At 28.4% G+C, this 15,602-nt stretch overlaps 1 protein-coding gene across 1 annotated transcript; it reads right to left on the bottom strand.

Moving 5' to 3' along the window:
* Positions 1-8,483: 8,483 nt before the first annotated feature.
* LOC113554354 lies at positions 8,484-10,180 on the bottom strand. The gene is made up of 2 exons (XM_026958166.1): positions 10,041-10,180; positions 8,484-8,923 (listed from the first exon to the last, which is right to left on the bottom strand). Exons 1-2 carry the CDS (start codon positions 10,056-10,058, stop codon positions 8,633-8,635), a joined length of 309 nt encoding a protein of 102 aa, XP_026813967.1. The 5' UTR covers positions 10,059-10,180; the 3' UTR covers positions 8,484-8,632.
* Positions 10,181-15,602: the final 5,422 nt, after the last annotated feature.

Raw genomic sequence — 15,602 nt, 5'->3', positions numbered from 1 at the left:
TTAAATAAGTTTAAAAAAAAATTAAGTAAGTCTCCCAGCATTGCTTTTTTACTAACTGTATAAAAAAGGAGGATTGTACGTAATAATATAAAAATACTAATAAAATTGTGATATAATATAAAATTATTTAGAAAATCATGATTATAGTTACTACGGTATATAGATGCTGGCATTTGATATTAAAAGTTGATTTTCCAAAATTCAGAAAGGGACGTGTACATATTTTGGGAATATGATTTACAACAAATTTTAATACTGGTTTTGAAGATATTTTCCAACCTGCAAAAGCCAGCTTAAGGTACCTGTAGATGTGAAATATTCGTCAATATTTATTTTCATATAAACAAATAATCAAAGGACAATGACAATATTTGTATTTTAATGTCTCGTATATTTTTAATTTTCTTCTGAAAAACCCAATTTTTTCGACAAGTTTCCGTTTTATATAATTTTTAAAATGTAAAAACACATTTTTATATAACCGTTTTAAAGTTTTTAGTACATTTTTTGAAATTTTTGAGAACATTTAATTCTCAGCGCTAATTTTAATTTAAGTTATACGTTTATACGCAATAACCTACATGAGATCAGAGTTGTTATGTTATATAAAGGAATTATTTGTTCACGTTATTATTATTATTCGATGTTATAAGATCACGTGTGTTTACGTGTGCAAAGATTCCGTAGTGTCACGTTAGAAAAGTCAACCGAATAACACTTGTGTGGCTGCTGTTGATTTGGGAAAGTTTTCTTTCGGAAATTTCTGAAAAATAAAAACTATCTTGTAAATTTAATGAATTAAATAATGTTAACACCGTCATACTACTCCCGTATACTATTATTGTATGAAGGGATTAATAAAAATTTGTACAGTCCTAAAACTATTCAGTAATTTATTTAAACGATATTTACTAATTACTTTGGTTGTGCTTAACACATTTCACTACACTTGAAGGTACCGTTTCAATAAACATCCTCTTTTTACCTATAGGTTTGTAATTATATCGATATTATTTTAAAAATTAATTAAATCAAAACGAAAATAAAGGTTTACTTCCGCGATTTTGACGTCTAATGACATTTTTGCATTATTATCGATAAGGTTTAATTTTAATTTATTATACAAAATAAGGTAAAGTATTAAGAGGGTCATAAAGGATAGTTTTAAAAGTAGGAGACAATTGTGTAAGTTTACAATACTATAAGGAATAAATTCCCAATCAAAACACTAATCATGAGTATAATAGCAATGGTTTGATTAAAATTAAAATTAAAATGTTTATAAAATTTATGAAAAACAATACGAATAGGTATGTAAGCGAAAGCAGAACAATATGGAGTTAAATACGAATAGAGAAATACGAGGAAATTTCGAAAATTGCTCACCAGACAACTACACACCTAAATCTGATTGACATTAATAAAGTAATGTTATGGTAATAATTTTATCCTCCACGCTATAGACGTCCGTGAAGTTGCCCCTACCCCCACTTTAACCCAAGAACTTCAAACTTTTTTAGAAAATTACTACTTATTTGCTAGAATTTGCTATGGAGTTTTTAGAATTTGCATGGCTTTGGTTTTCCCAGAAAAAAAAAACATTTTACTTGGGGGAAGGGGGCAATTTGTAGCCTCCTATTTTAACCCGGTAATTCCAAACCTCTTTAGAAAAATTGTTAAAACTGTTATTCTTTTGAAATTTTTTATTCAAATTACATTTTTATAATTACAATATAGATTTAACTTATTAACTTAACTTTAAGCTTAATTGATGTACTAACAAGTTTATTAACTTAACTTTGAATTTAATTGAACCAAAAAATATTTAACTTAACTTAACTGAGTTTAAAAAAATGGTTTTTTATTCCATAAGGCTTTTTTTTTAATTTAGGCTTTTTTTCAATTAATAATATTTTTATAAATTATAGGCTTATTAATTTAGATTTTTTATTAAATTTGGAATTTTTATTTAACTATTTTAGATTTATTCAGTTTTTTTTATTCTAATTAGATAAAAATCTATGCTTGATAAATTATTCTTAATTGAATAAATAATAAAATAATAATTCTATATTAAATAAGACAATTTAATAACTGGAATAAAAAACGACCATGAAATGAAAATCTTATTTGATTAAAAAAAAGTCAAGTTGAGGACAAAAATCTATATTGTAATAATAAAAATGTAATTTGAATAAAAAATTTCACAAGAATAAAATGTTAGTAATAATTTTTCTATAGAGGTTTGAAGTTTCTGGGTAAAGTGGGGAGGGGGACAACTTCACCACGCACAAAGAATACGATGTACTACCAGTGAATTTATTTTATACAAATTTGCGATTATTTTTAATTAAAAAAATATTAAATTGTAGAATATAACAATAAATTATGCAAATAAAAGCATTGCCTAAAGATTCATTACATATTTAAGTCCCATTTTTATTAATACAATGCTATTCAATATAACAATTTGTTTTGGAACTAATCAAACATAAATTTTTCTTTTTATAGTTTATTTATTTTATATAATTCATGTTTTTAATATGTAACTTTCTACTTCCAATGTAGAATCTGCTTAAAAGAAGTAGTACTTGACTTAGTAAAAAAACAAAAACAAACACGTGCTTGTCTCGGTTCACGTGGACTCTCTGGAGTTTTTACAACTTTCATTTATATTGTAAAATCTTTTACCATGCTTTTCTAAATTCTGTGAAAGATTTACTCTTAAATGTTTTTATCCATATATGTTCGCAACCAATCAACTTCCGGTTTCAGAGTTAAACACAGCACAATACATCAAGCTCATAGAATAGTTGATAATATTAGCACATCTTAATGTTACTGCATAACCTTTTTCTTAGACATATTTCAGGCCTTCAACCGAGTATGGCACGAGGGCCTTTTGAGTATTATTTACTGTTAATTTTTATTAATTACGTCGTTAATGTTGCCCAAATTTTGGATGGAAAATCGCTGTCATTTGGAATCTAATTATCGATCAAATAATTTGAATTCAACATGCCATGTTCTCTCAGTCTCTTTGATAATGTAGTTGTAAAGTCTTCTACAGAACAATCAGAAACAAATATATAAACTTATTTGTCTAAAAACGTATATTAGTCCAAACGTATATTTTAGTGTAATTTTTTCCTTATACACAGAAGTTAGATCCAAGTATAAAGTAAATATTTATTATTTTTATTTAGTATTTTAGTGCACTTGTATGATTGAATTTTTTTTTTTACCAAGCTTGGTAAAATTTAATAAACATATAATAACTTATTGTTATTGAAAAAGGCAATAACAGTAGGTATAGTTTTATGATTCATTATTTATTATGCTTGCAATATGATAAAAATAAATGCATTCATAATACATACAAGTACAAAAATTGTATTTTGTGTATGATTTAATATCAATAGGTCTTTACTTTTCATTAAAAATTGTAATTTTATTATACATAATCTAATAAAGGTATTAAACAATTTAACAATTAAACGTTGTGTGGTTTTAATTGAGTAGAAAATATTATTGAATATAAATAATTGAAAATTGAATTTGCGTAAAAATTCCAGTTTTTCCTTATTTTTTCCCCAATTATAAAAAAATGTGCTAGATATTTTTAATTTTGAACTCTTAAAAGTATGATCTTGATCCAATGTTTTATCTAAAAACATATTCAAAGTTGAAAGTTGAAATATCTTATCATTTACTTATTGTGTACATAGACACATGAAAAACTTACATTATTTTAAAATCAATACATTCATTACTTTGCTCAAAATCCGAAATTAAGGAAAAACAGTAATTTGTATGCAATTACAGTTTACGACAAAGTCGATTTTGTTTTTTTGTGTAACTCAAAAACGAATAACCAAAGATACTTGAAATTTTCACTAAAAGTAAATAGCCAAGAAGCCTTTGCGACCGTCGCCACGGCCACGTACGAAAGATTCCGAATCTGTGCACTTTGGTGGGCGGTGGTTCGTAGTATGCACTGTTTTCGTAGTTATCATCGCCAACGCAATTAAACGACATTGTGCCACATAGAAAATCGTAGTCAATCGCTGCCGCAATCACTTGTTGCCAGTTATACAATTATCGCTTTCCGAAGACATGCACCTGCCACTCGTCACCTCGGAAGAGCTGGAGAATGTGGAGAGATGACCAATGGCCATAACTCATCAGCGTCTGTGCAAGATGTCGCGTAAATCGTGTATGAGTCTGATCAGTTCTGACCTTTCGGTATTGTTGAATCATATTATGTTATTTTTTTTAATTAAAAAACATTTTGAAATTTTGAAAATTCTGTATTGTCAATTAAAAACTAATTTTGTACATAAAAAATATTGTTTTAATTTTATATTATTATAAGGTAGTAAATTACTACCCGATATGACCGCCTGACGATTCACCATTCGTCTAACGTCTTGGTATGCAATTTGCATTGCCATCACATTTATATGTATATGTATGAGTCCACCTCGTGTGTTATTGGTGGTGTATCAGTTTCGGTGTGAATACCTACGGCCCGCCAAATTCACTATTACCGGACGACGCATCACATCGAAATCGCGCGTGTTCGCCGGCGATGCAAACGCCGGCCGGTAACCTTGTAATTGTTCCTTCGTGCTTATTGAAGTTAAACTTCTTTACGCAGGATAGTGAGGAAAAAAAAAGCGAACGGGCGGCCGTACGAACGCAAACACGGACATGTCGTTGTGCGCAGCCGCGGATTGTCGTAGCTGTATTTTGTAAACATGGGTTGTGGCATTAAGCGACAGTATTTTTGGTTGGGTTATTAAACAAAGAATACTCAACAATAATATTAATGAGATAAATATTTAGATAAAAACGGAATGATCGTCCGAGATGATTTCATACGGTCGTCGGGGCGGCGGTGCGAAGCGTATCAGTACGTCATATACATAATATCACATAATAATAATAATATTACGTATTATAATTTCTTTTCTTTCTTTATTATCCTCATTACCCCATTCTATCCATGCCTTACTTTATTTTTCACTCGCTCAGTGAGTACCGTCCAAAAGAAGTTTAACTTCCCGCGCGCGTACTGGTAACACGCACACGAGTTTTTTTTATTATTATTATTATTATTATTATTGTTATCAATGACGTATTGACGTTAACATCACGCATAGTCCGTGACCTGATGTCAGTGATGTCACCACAGTATTTTGATACATAATAAATATATATATATACATATCACTACATTCAAAGACATGTTGCCCGTCGGTTGTATATGTTCCCGCAATCCATGTCACACGAGGTTTGTTTTTTTACATTCGCAATATGTTGTCGAGGCGTCCGTCTCCAACACCGACATCGTATTTTCGTACGATCGCAAAATACCATTTGCAATTTTGTCGATTTTGATCGGCTGCTTTATCGGTCACCGTATTATTTTTATGCGTCTCCGATTGCGTTCGGCGGTTCGTCAGCCTCCGCCGGCCGTGTCCCGACAGGTAAACGCCGTACACCGGGACGTTTTTTATTTTGACATGCGTCCTAGTGTGCCCCCGCTTCGTGGCAACTTACAAACGCTTTAGTGCGTTTTCAATGTTTTTATATTTAACTTTTACACCGTTTGTCGTCATACCTTTGTACGTCGCGCGATGCTGTACATCGTCGCTCTAACTATACCGTTATCCACGACGTTTCGTGTCCGTCAAAACAGTCGGTCGCATTGTAACGTAACGGTCAATTGTCGATCTCTCGTGAATTAGTACCGATTGCTAGTGGTGCCGTTAATGAGGTGACACCGTTGTCCACTCCGGTGGTACCGCATATAATACAGCCACCGTGTCGCCGTCGGGCCGCGCGATTCTAAAAGGCGGGTGCCGTCCGGCTGGCCGCCATGCACAGGGGGTCTAACGCGTCCACAACCGAGCATGCGACACCCGTGAACTCGTCACACCACGGGAAGCCGGAAAACGCGCGTTGGTGACTTATCGCCAGACTCCGTGCCTCCTCTTTCTCGGGGGTACCTACTCTCTGTCGTCCTATCCGACGGCCTCGACTAAGAACTGCAGTTTTACGTACGTCGTCGGTTCGTCAACTGCTGTACCTTCAATGCGCGAAATCATTGTATTGCGATAATGATAATATAGTACGATTACCGATGGTTTCATTAATAACAACGTCGAGTCGTTGTGTTCTCGATTTCATTGATGTCGGCTGATTCGTAGACTGCAGCCATTTACTCTCGTGTGCTGTTTGACGTTTGGACTCTGAATTGCGAATGAACTAAATTCTGGTTTCGTCCGTGCCTTCCAGACGACGAGTACAACGTTTTTTCTTTTATTACTAGCCAGCTATTGTGCGATGTTCATTATTCTTAACGGCCAGTAGATATTAGGAATGAACGCCTTTTTTATTTTCTATAGACGATTATGTTTATGTATAACACGTAGTACCTATGGTAAATAGAATATTATATTTTAATATCATAACGAGAATTTGTATTATTTTGTACTCGTTTTATACTCTTAAGAAGCGTCTTTTTTATATTTAATTTTTCTTTTTTCAATTTAAGTCTACAGACATATTTTTCCAATAAAACTAGTTTGAAAAAAATCGGTGTTCGATTCAATGACTAGAAATCGTCATCATTTACAATGAGTAAAAGCACATTTTTAACCACGCCAGTTATATACATAATTAATTTTGATTTTTATGTACAACGTTGTGAATAATATTAGATATTAAAAGCAAAAAATCACATTTTTAACATAACAGATAGTATCAAAGCCTGTAAAAGTGAGAAACAAAATGTGCTGTTTTGGAAACTAAACCTAGTATAACCAGGGACTCAGTTCACCTTATACCTTTTAAAATCCGGGACTCAGTTTACCACAAAAACGGTATTTCGGACTCAATTTACCTAGCTATTGTAATATCATACCTGTCTATCAAAGTATAATAATAATTATGACAATTAACATTAAGATAGAATAAGTAAATAACCATACAAAAACCAAATATCTCGGGGGGTGTTTGAACACCCAAATACCCCCCCGTGTACGTCGTTGATAGTAATTATTTAAATCCAGTTTACATTTCAATACCTGCAAAATATGAAATTAGAAAGTTTTAAAATGTATTTAATACAGAATATAAAACTAAATAAAATACTTATTATTCTATATGCAATGTAATACAAATCTAGTTGGTTAATTTTACCAATCGATACGTAATAAATATGAATAATCAGATAACTATTGATTAATTTGCAATCGTACTATCTTTTAGTTTTTTCCAGTTAATTTAAAAAAATATTCTTTATGTTAAACTAAAAAGTTAAACACCTTTCCGTCATGATATACAGTTTTCGGCTCACAGCTGTCACAAGAAAAATTAAACATCTTCATAATTCTACGCTACAATGGCTCAGAGTATTGGAAATCTAAAACTTACGAAATTATAATACCATACAGTTAATTGAACCTACAGCATAACTAATAGTAAAATAAATTTCTTTAATAACCATAAAATTATATTACAAAATATAGGCTATCAAACATGTTGCAATATACATTAAATTAGGGATGAAAACAGAAGGATGAACAAAATGATATCTTTGCGCCACTATAAAATGTCATGAGGAAACGTCTCTCCCTATTGCTTATTATTTATACAGCGCTATGTGTAATTACTAATTAGTGTAGTTTTTTAGTCAAACATTAAAAAAAAAAAATACTCTAAATAATGTGATTTAATCGATTATGTCATAATACGTATATAAGAATAATATATTAATATTACGCACCATGGTAAATTATTATTTACACGATTTTTTGCTTTTGAACGATCAATACAATATTTACTATTATTAATAATCATTATCAATATCACGTCATCATAACATTATGATGTTGTGTAAATACATTCAAACATAGTTGAACTGAAGTTACTTCTTGTACATGATCATTCCGTTTCCGTACACATATATATTGTATACACTGCACAGTATGTATATAACCAGGGGTGGCCAAATTGCGGCTCTTTTCATCGACGTATGTGGCTCGCGGTCTTATTTAAAAAAACCAAAATTTTAATTTTTTTTGCATACATTTATAAAAAAAAATATTATTATTATTATTATTGTTTTATAATTTCATATTTCGTAATTTGATATGTTTATCGGATGTTAGCTATCTTTATTATTTTTGTGTTATAAAAGTACCTACAGATTAGATAATTTGGTTCTTGATATAATTGCTTTAATATATGTGGCTCGCGCACATAGTCATGTTGGTCACCTCTGGACTATATACTATAGAACTGTAGGTAAGTAAGTAGTAAATGATAAATCTATTTAGTACCCTACTACGCGTAATTACATGACGCGAGTTACAAACAAACGGACTATTATTATGTTTGATACTGCTTATTGGAATAACCATTTGAACGGGTTTTTGAAAATGTTTGCTTTGTCCGCAAGGAAATTAAAAAAATCGTTTATAGGAAACGGTTTCACTAACAGATTACCGTTTCTATTATTATTGTATTCAATAACAGTTTTGACAATTTTCGCGGGACATTATTTATTTTATGCATTATTAATTATTATTTACAATATATTTGTTAAAATTGAGAGTTATCTTCAGAAAAGATAGTCTTGAACCAGGGGCCCTGGGTAGGCGAGTCCGGTGGGTGAGTAGACGGGTGCTGGAGCTACGGCAGGATAGGTAACGATGGCCGCGGAAGGAACAACAGCAGGTGAAACGGCAATTCCGTTGTAATTCCTGGCTACGTACTGCGAACTGTAAGCGGTCACCACTGGTTGGATAGGGGTGGTCACGATAGGTGCTGAGGCTAAGGGTACATGGATCAAACCGGACGGGGCGGTGGCGGACATAGTGACAAGACAACAGGCGACTAGCGCAAATAGTGACTAGAAAATAATAATAATAACAATAATAAAATTATAATTTTAAGGTATAGTAAAGTTTATAAGTAGTCAATATTAAGTGTCATAATTGATTTTTTCCTAAATAGTTTATTCGAAAATTCTGGGGCTTGCTTTGTTCTATAATAATTTATTTTATTGATTTTGCCTATCTTTACTCAGTTTTGTAGACCACTATATAAAATTTTGATTTTTTTACTATAACCACATATTTTATTCTATAATCTGAAAATTATAACAATAACTAATACTTAATTTAACGGTTCTATGTATATATGTATTTGAGTAAAAAATTAACAAACATAGTTTTTTTATTAATGAAAATTTAAAGTTTATATAATTATTTTCGTTCCTCTTAAAGGTTTAACAGTTACAAAAAAAACCAACATGTAGTATATCAATGACGTGCGGTGATATTTTATACTGGATAAGCAAACAACAATATACTAGAATAATGTTTTTTAAAAATGTCGATACACACTTGGCACAGCACTTTCAACCACTATAATGTTAATACGCAGATATTATATTGTAGCGAAAACGGTTATTCCTTTAATAACGATACAGACTAAACAATCTAAAATACGAGCGTTTTGTAAGGAAATTTAATTATTTTCAAAAACATTTGATAAATTGTTTTAAATTTAATAATCATATAAGAATAAATAGTATTATTTTTAATGTTTAGCCGCATATTGTCATTTAACATAATAAAGCTTTTAATTTTTTTATTTTTGGCCGGTATCGATTGATACCTAACCGGTATGTTTGAAAATATAGTTCTTAAGTAAACTTAAAAATTTCAAACATCAGAATTTAAATTAATACATTATTAAAGGGTGAAAATAGGATTGAGTGTGCTTAGTGAATCATCTATTGTCTAATAAGAATTGTAAAAAATTAGAAAATAATATTCTTTGCAGATACTGTATCGTCGAATGAAAGAAAATTTCGTGGGTACATATACAATATTATATTGTAGGTAAATTTATCGTAGATATGGACTAACTATATTGATCATCCTAATATTTAATTTATTTCACTGCAAGCTTAATACATGAAAGATGGTTAATATAATATGTTGTGATGAATATAAACTTACCACAGTGTTAGCGTTCATTTTTCTGTCAAGTGTTGTTAAGTTTGTTTGTATTTAAAACGGTTTAGTACATATAATAATTAATATTATATATTATTACTATACAGACGAATGAAATGTATATTGTAGACTACTGCCGAACAAATAATTGATAACTGGTGTACAGGCGTAACCGATAACTGTATTTATAAGAATCGTTGGTGGTATAATATTATGATATAATATTGTGACCATCATCGCACGTGACCGAAATTTGTTGAGCCATTCGATGTGCGTATTTCCTAATGTTACACTGAGTCTTTGAATTGTGACATACCTATAAAACGATTTATCAATTATTTACACAATTATTATTTATTATTACAATGTAATATTTTATTTACTTTTATACGGCGGCTTTCAATCAAAATGAAAAATATGGAAAATACATAGGTTGGTATTGTACAAATAGACCGTACTTGTCTTTTTGTACTTCGATATTAAATTTAAGAATTATAATAATTGAAAAACAATAACTGCATATAATACAATGTATTTGGTTACAGTATTGACATTTTGATTTGAAGGGTTATGTAATCCATTCAAACGCAGTAAAATTACCTATATAATAGTGGCTGTTAATAAACATTTAAGTCTCATTGTATTCAAGTAATTTATAATTTATTAGTCTTTAGTACATTTTTTTAATGTAAAAAATTCATGATTCAATGTTGACAAATTCTACTAAAAGGAATATGAATTGTTTTATTTTTGAATTGTAAACAATAATTAATATTTACTAACAATATTTTCTCTAAATAAAGAATTATTACCATAAAATTATTTTTTAAGTGGAAAATACTTTAAATATCTATTGATGTTATACAATTTAAAATTGGATTTTATATATAACCATAATACAGATTTATTTAAAATGCAATAACGTTCAACATAGTAAAATAACATAAAACAATGAAAATTAAAATAATAGTTATAATTAAAAATATTTATAGATGATGTCAATGTAACATTTGTTTTTTCTCACAGACCTACAGCTATAATTAAACTTTTGTAATTAAAAAAAAAAAAAAATGTTTTTCTTAGAATAATTATAAATCGTTTTTGACTAATTAGTGTTTTAAAATTATTTTCTAACCATTTTATTGGCATGAACAATATATTTTATTTTTAAGTAGAAAAAAAAAGGAATGAAATAAAAAATAAAATCGATGTTTCAAACCCTCAAAAAGATTATTCTTTATGGTTCTAATAATAAGTGATTTTAAATACTTAAGGATAACCTAAAAATCATTATAAATATTTTACTTAAATAAGTTTTATCTATGATATTGCGAGTAAGTTAGAAATAGAAAATAAAAATGTGTACTGATATTCTCTTAGAAGTGAAGAATAACGATAATAGCTAAACAATATTATAACGCTTTACAGTTTAAATATATATTTAAAGAATACAAAATAATTTTTAAAATATTATTATTTTGTTAAAGACTACAGAAGCACTAATAAAAGGTCACTATTTAGTTCTAATAAAATTACCAATAAAAATGTAATTTTAATTTTTAATATCAGTCTTAGGTTTATATAGTTCATAACTAATAAGCAATAGGTTTATGTTATCATAATCGAATGTTTTTAGTAAATGTCTACCTATTCATCGATATAATTTTATTCGTTTATACTTTATGATAAAGAATATCTTATAATAATATAGTATATACAAATGTTTTCGATGTTATTTGAGATAATGGTAAGTATTACATCAAGTATCAAGTAACAACACAAATGTGCTAATGGGATGTAGGAGGGCCAGTAAACTGTATTGAATTTATATCAAGTGTCACAATCACAAATGTCTCCAACATAAGCACTCGCTTAAACTGCTTAAAGTAGGTGAAAAGATTTTTTGTGTTATGGCTAACGAGATTTTTCTATAAATTTACATTTTCACTTTTCAATAAACTGCAGTATTGAGCATTTAATATAAAATATCTAACAACTATAACTATAATTTTAAACTGTGATTTTTTTTGTCTTTTATATTATATTAATTTTAAAAATTGTTGATGTTCTTTTTATATTTTAGAGTATTGATTAAAAAAACTCTGTAACTGCATTATTTAGAAAAATACTCTAAATTAAATATTCAAGTATTATAAAATAATATTGTACTCGAGTGATGCATATTCAAGGGAAGATCGTGAAAAAAAAATAACTGGCTTTAGGGTATCAATGTGAAACAATAAGTGGCAGCTGCTTTTTAAAAATCGTAAATTGGGTGAGTTTTTAATTTTCATAATATCCTGCAAACGTGTTTTGAAACCTGAAAGTATAAGTACAAGTTGGATATCAAAATTAGCACCTAAGTACTCATAATTAACATTGAAATGTGTAAAGTATATTAAAAAAAAAAAAAAAAAAAAAAAAAATATTATTTATGATATATTTAGGAGCCATAATATTATTCATACAGTTACGAATACGTATTACGTAATTTGCAAAAATCTATTTTATAATATTAAATTACACATACCTAATATTATTATACTCGCATTCACATAGTTATTGTTGTATCATATAACGCATATTAAATTAGTTATAATTGCAATCGCTGGCCAAGGAACCAGTGATAACACTTTATGTAAATGTTTGTCCCTTGATTTGATAACATTCATTTAGCTACCATTGACTTAAATTAGTTTTTACATTTTGGGCGTTTCATCAATATTTTAGAGTACAGATTTAAAAACAAAATTCTAAAATTATACTCATAACTCGTATAAAATCATCTATCAACATGATACTTTAAAAATGATTATGTTAAAAAGGACTTTGAGTTATAAATTCGAGTATTATAGAATGCTATTACATCAAATAAGCGAAGCATATTCATGGAGAGATTGAAAAATTAACTGGCTAATATATAATATAAAAGGACATCAATAAAAAAAAAACTTATGACAGCTTATTTTTGAGAAACATAAATTGGATGAGTTTTTAATAATTCTTATAATATCTTACACACGTACTTTATAACTTAAAATGTTATTATAAGTGTCGAATTAAAAGCAATTTCTAAGTATTTTACACTGCAGTTTATGGTCTATGCAAAAGGCATATTATTATTATTTATTATTATTCATGATGAAATATTAATATTGGCACCATTGTTTGCATGTAATTTTTATACATTTGTGAACAATTTATTATTATTAATAATACTTTTACGATGCATAATAATTGTATGCTCTTATTGGCGTACTTATAGTCTTCTGTGTCATAAAATAACGCATACTTAATAAATCAAATTAATATTTCTATTGTTGGCTAAAATTCGAGTGGTAATACGTGAAATGTCGTATGTGCGCCTGTTGAGTCTCGAATCGATAACATTTGTATAGCTGCCATTGACTTTAATATTAGATTTTACATGAATTCATTAAAAGTTGCGTTAGAATTTTTAATTATAAGTCAATGAGTCTCGACAAAGACGATGTCCTTAATTGAATCAATAAATTAAACACGTACATAATCGATGATCAGTCGTCCAGTTGTATAAACTTGTATTTAATTAATTGACACATACTATTATGTGGCTATATTAGTTACTTTATTATATTATGTAGCAAATGTTTCAATTACATGCTTATGGTATTAAATTTTCAAATATCGTTAAAAAATCAAGTATACGAGATTATACACATTTTATACTTCCAACACATGCCAATAAAGGAATTTTCAATTTATCGTATGCTACTATAAAATAAAAAAAAATGTGATATATATTCATTGTAAAAATAAAAAAAAGTGGGCAAGTCCCTCTGCTGTATAGTAGCTAGTATAGATGGAGAGAAGGTCACTATAATGGATGTATTAAATTTGAACGCAATGACAGGTATCATTGTATACTGAAAACGATTCTAAACGGGGATGATTTGTAAGTCTAGGACAGCGATACTCAACTTGCGGCCCGCGGGCAGCATGCTGCCCTCCAACGATTTGTATGTGGCCCGAACCGAACTCAATGAATTGATAAAAAAATATAAGGTTTCAAAACTAATATTATTAGAGTTACAGCAAAATCAAAAAATCAATTTTGTCAAAAAGTGGTTATGCGTAAAATTCCCGTTTTTTCGTTACTTTTTCAGGGTTTTTCCTGACGCTTTTGAAAATTACTGGAAATACTTACAACTTTTGACCCTCCCCCACCAAAGTACCAACTAGATTCAATTTTCTTTTCAAAGAAGGGCTGAAGTCAAAAATTAAAACACTATTACTACTCCAAAACGTGATTCATGACAAAATTTGTCAAAATTTGAACTTCAAATGATTATAGAAAAAAATTTTGTGGAATCTTGTATTAACTTTTTATGAATTTTGACTCAGTGAATAATTTTTTATCAACATGCATAGAAAAACATTAAAACAAATCTAAAATTTAAAACGTCTATAAATAACTCAAAAAGTGTCAATATTTTTAGAAAATTATACTATGTTTATAGGAAATGCTAACATAAACATTTTTGAATATTCCAAATAGATACAATTATTCATTTTTTAATTGCAACAAAATAGAATAAATCATTTGTGACACACCTTCTGTATAATCGAGTGGTACGTACTTAAATTCAATTTTTGGAATAAACCATAATATTATAGAATAATATATTATGGATGGATCCACAGCTCAATATTTTGATGTACATGTTAGCGACAAGTCGCCAGTTATGTAGTCTTCAACGCGCATGCGTCAGCGATTAGTGGCATATTTTTCCCAATGATATAATAAATTTAATATAAATTATGTAACTAATAAGATCATAGATCAATGATGAACAATAATCATTTGTTTTTAAGTATTGATTTCGAATATATTATATTATTATATAGATTATAATAGTCCTACATACTATATTTTTTTAGTATTGTGTTATATTATATGTAATCTACATAATATATAGGTATCCATATAATATAAGTGATACACATTTTATTGTTCTCAACTAATTTGGAATAAATTATAATGTATGGATATAATTTGTCATCATGGTGCATTAATGCATTAATATATGAATTTACAATAATATAATATAATATACTGTAGTTGATTATATTTTGTTAACAAACATATTATTAATATTGTAATAATTAACATAAATTAAATTTATTAATTGACATACATTCTTACAACATTATACCATAGATGATAATACAATATTTAACTATGATTATTTTGAAAATATATCCACAAGATAAGGTTGAAAATATTTTGTGGACATACACTTTCACAATATTACACCATAAATGATTATAAAGTATTATCATATAAATATTTTGAAAATGTTCTAGCAATGTATTATAGGAAAACATTGTTGGGAAAATATTATGATAATATTTCTAAAATATTTAAAACTAAATATTTGAAGAAAAATTTTAATAAAATATTTTCAAAATATTAATATTTTTCATTTGCTACCTATGTGGGTTGTTTCCTTTTTTTATAAATAAAATGTTCATTGTATGATTAAAAATTTAAGTTTATAATAGTAAATATAGTTTAAATCATTT

Source organism: Rhopalosiphum maidis, chromosome 2 (genome assembly GCF_003676215.2).
Source record: "Rhopalosiphum maidis isolate BTI-1 chromosome 2, ASM367621v3, whole genome shotgun sequence".
In the NCBI taxonomy this organism is placed as follows: Eukaryota; Metazoa; Arthropoda; class Insecta; order Hemiptera; family Aphididae; genus Rhopalosiphum; species Rhopalosiphum maidis.
The sequence above is the reverse complement of the archived record's forward strand: the minus strand, read 5'-3'. Positions and strand labels throughout refer to the sequence as shown.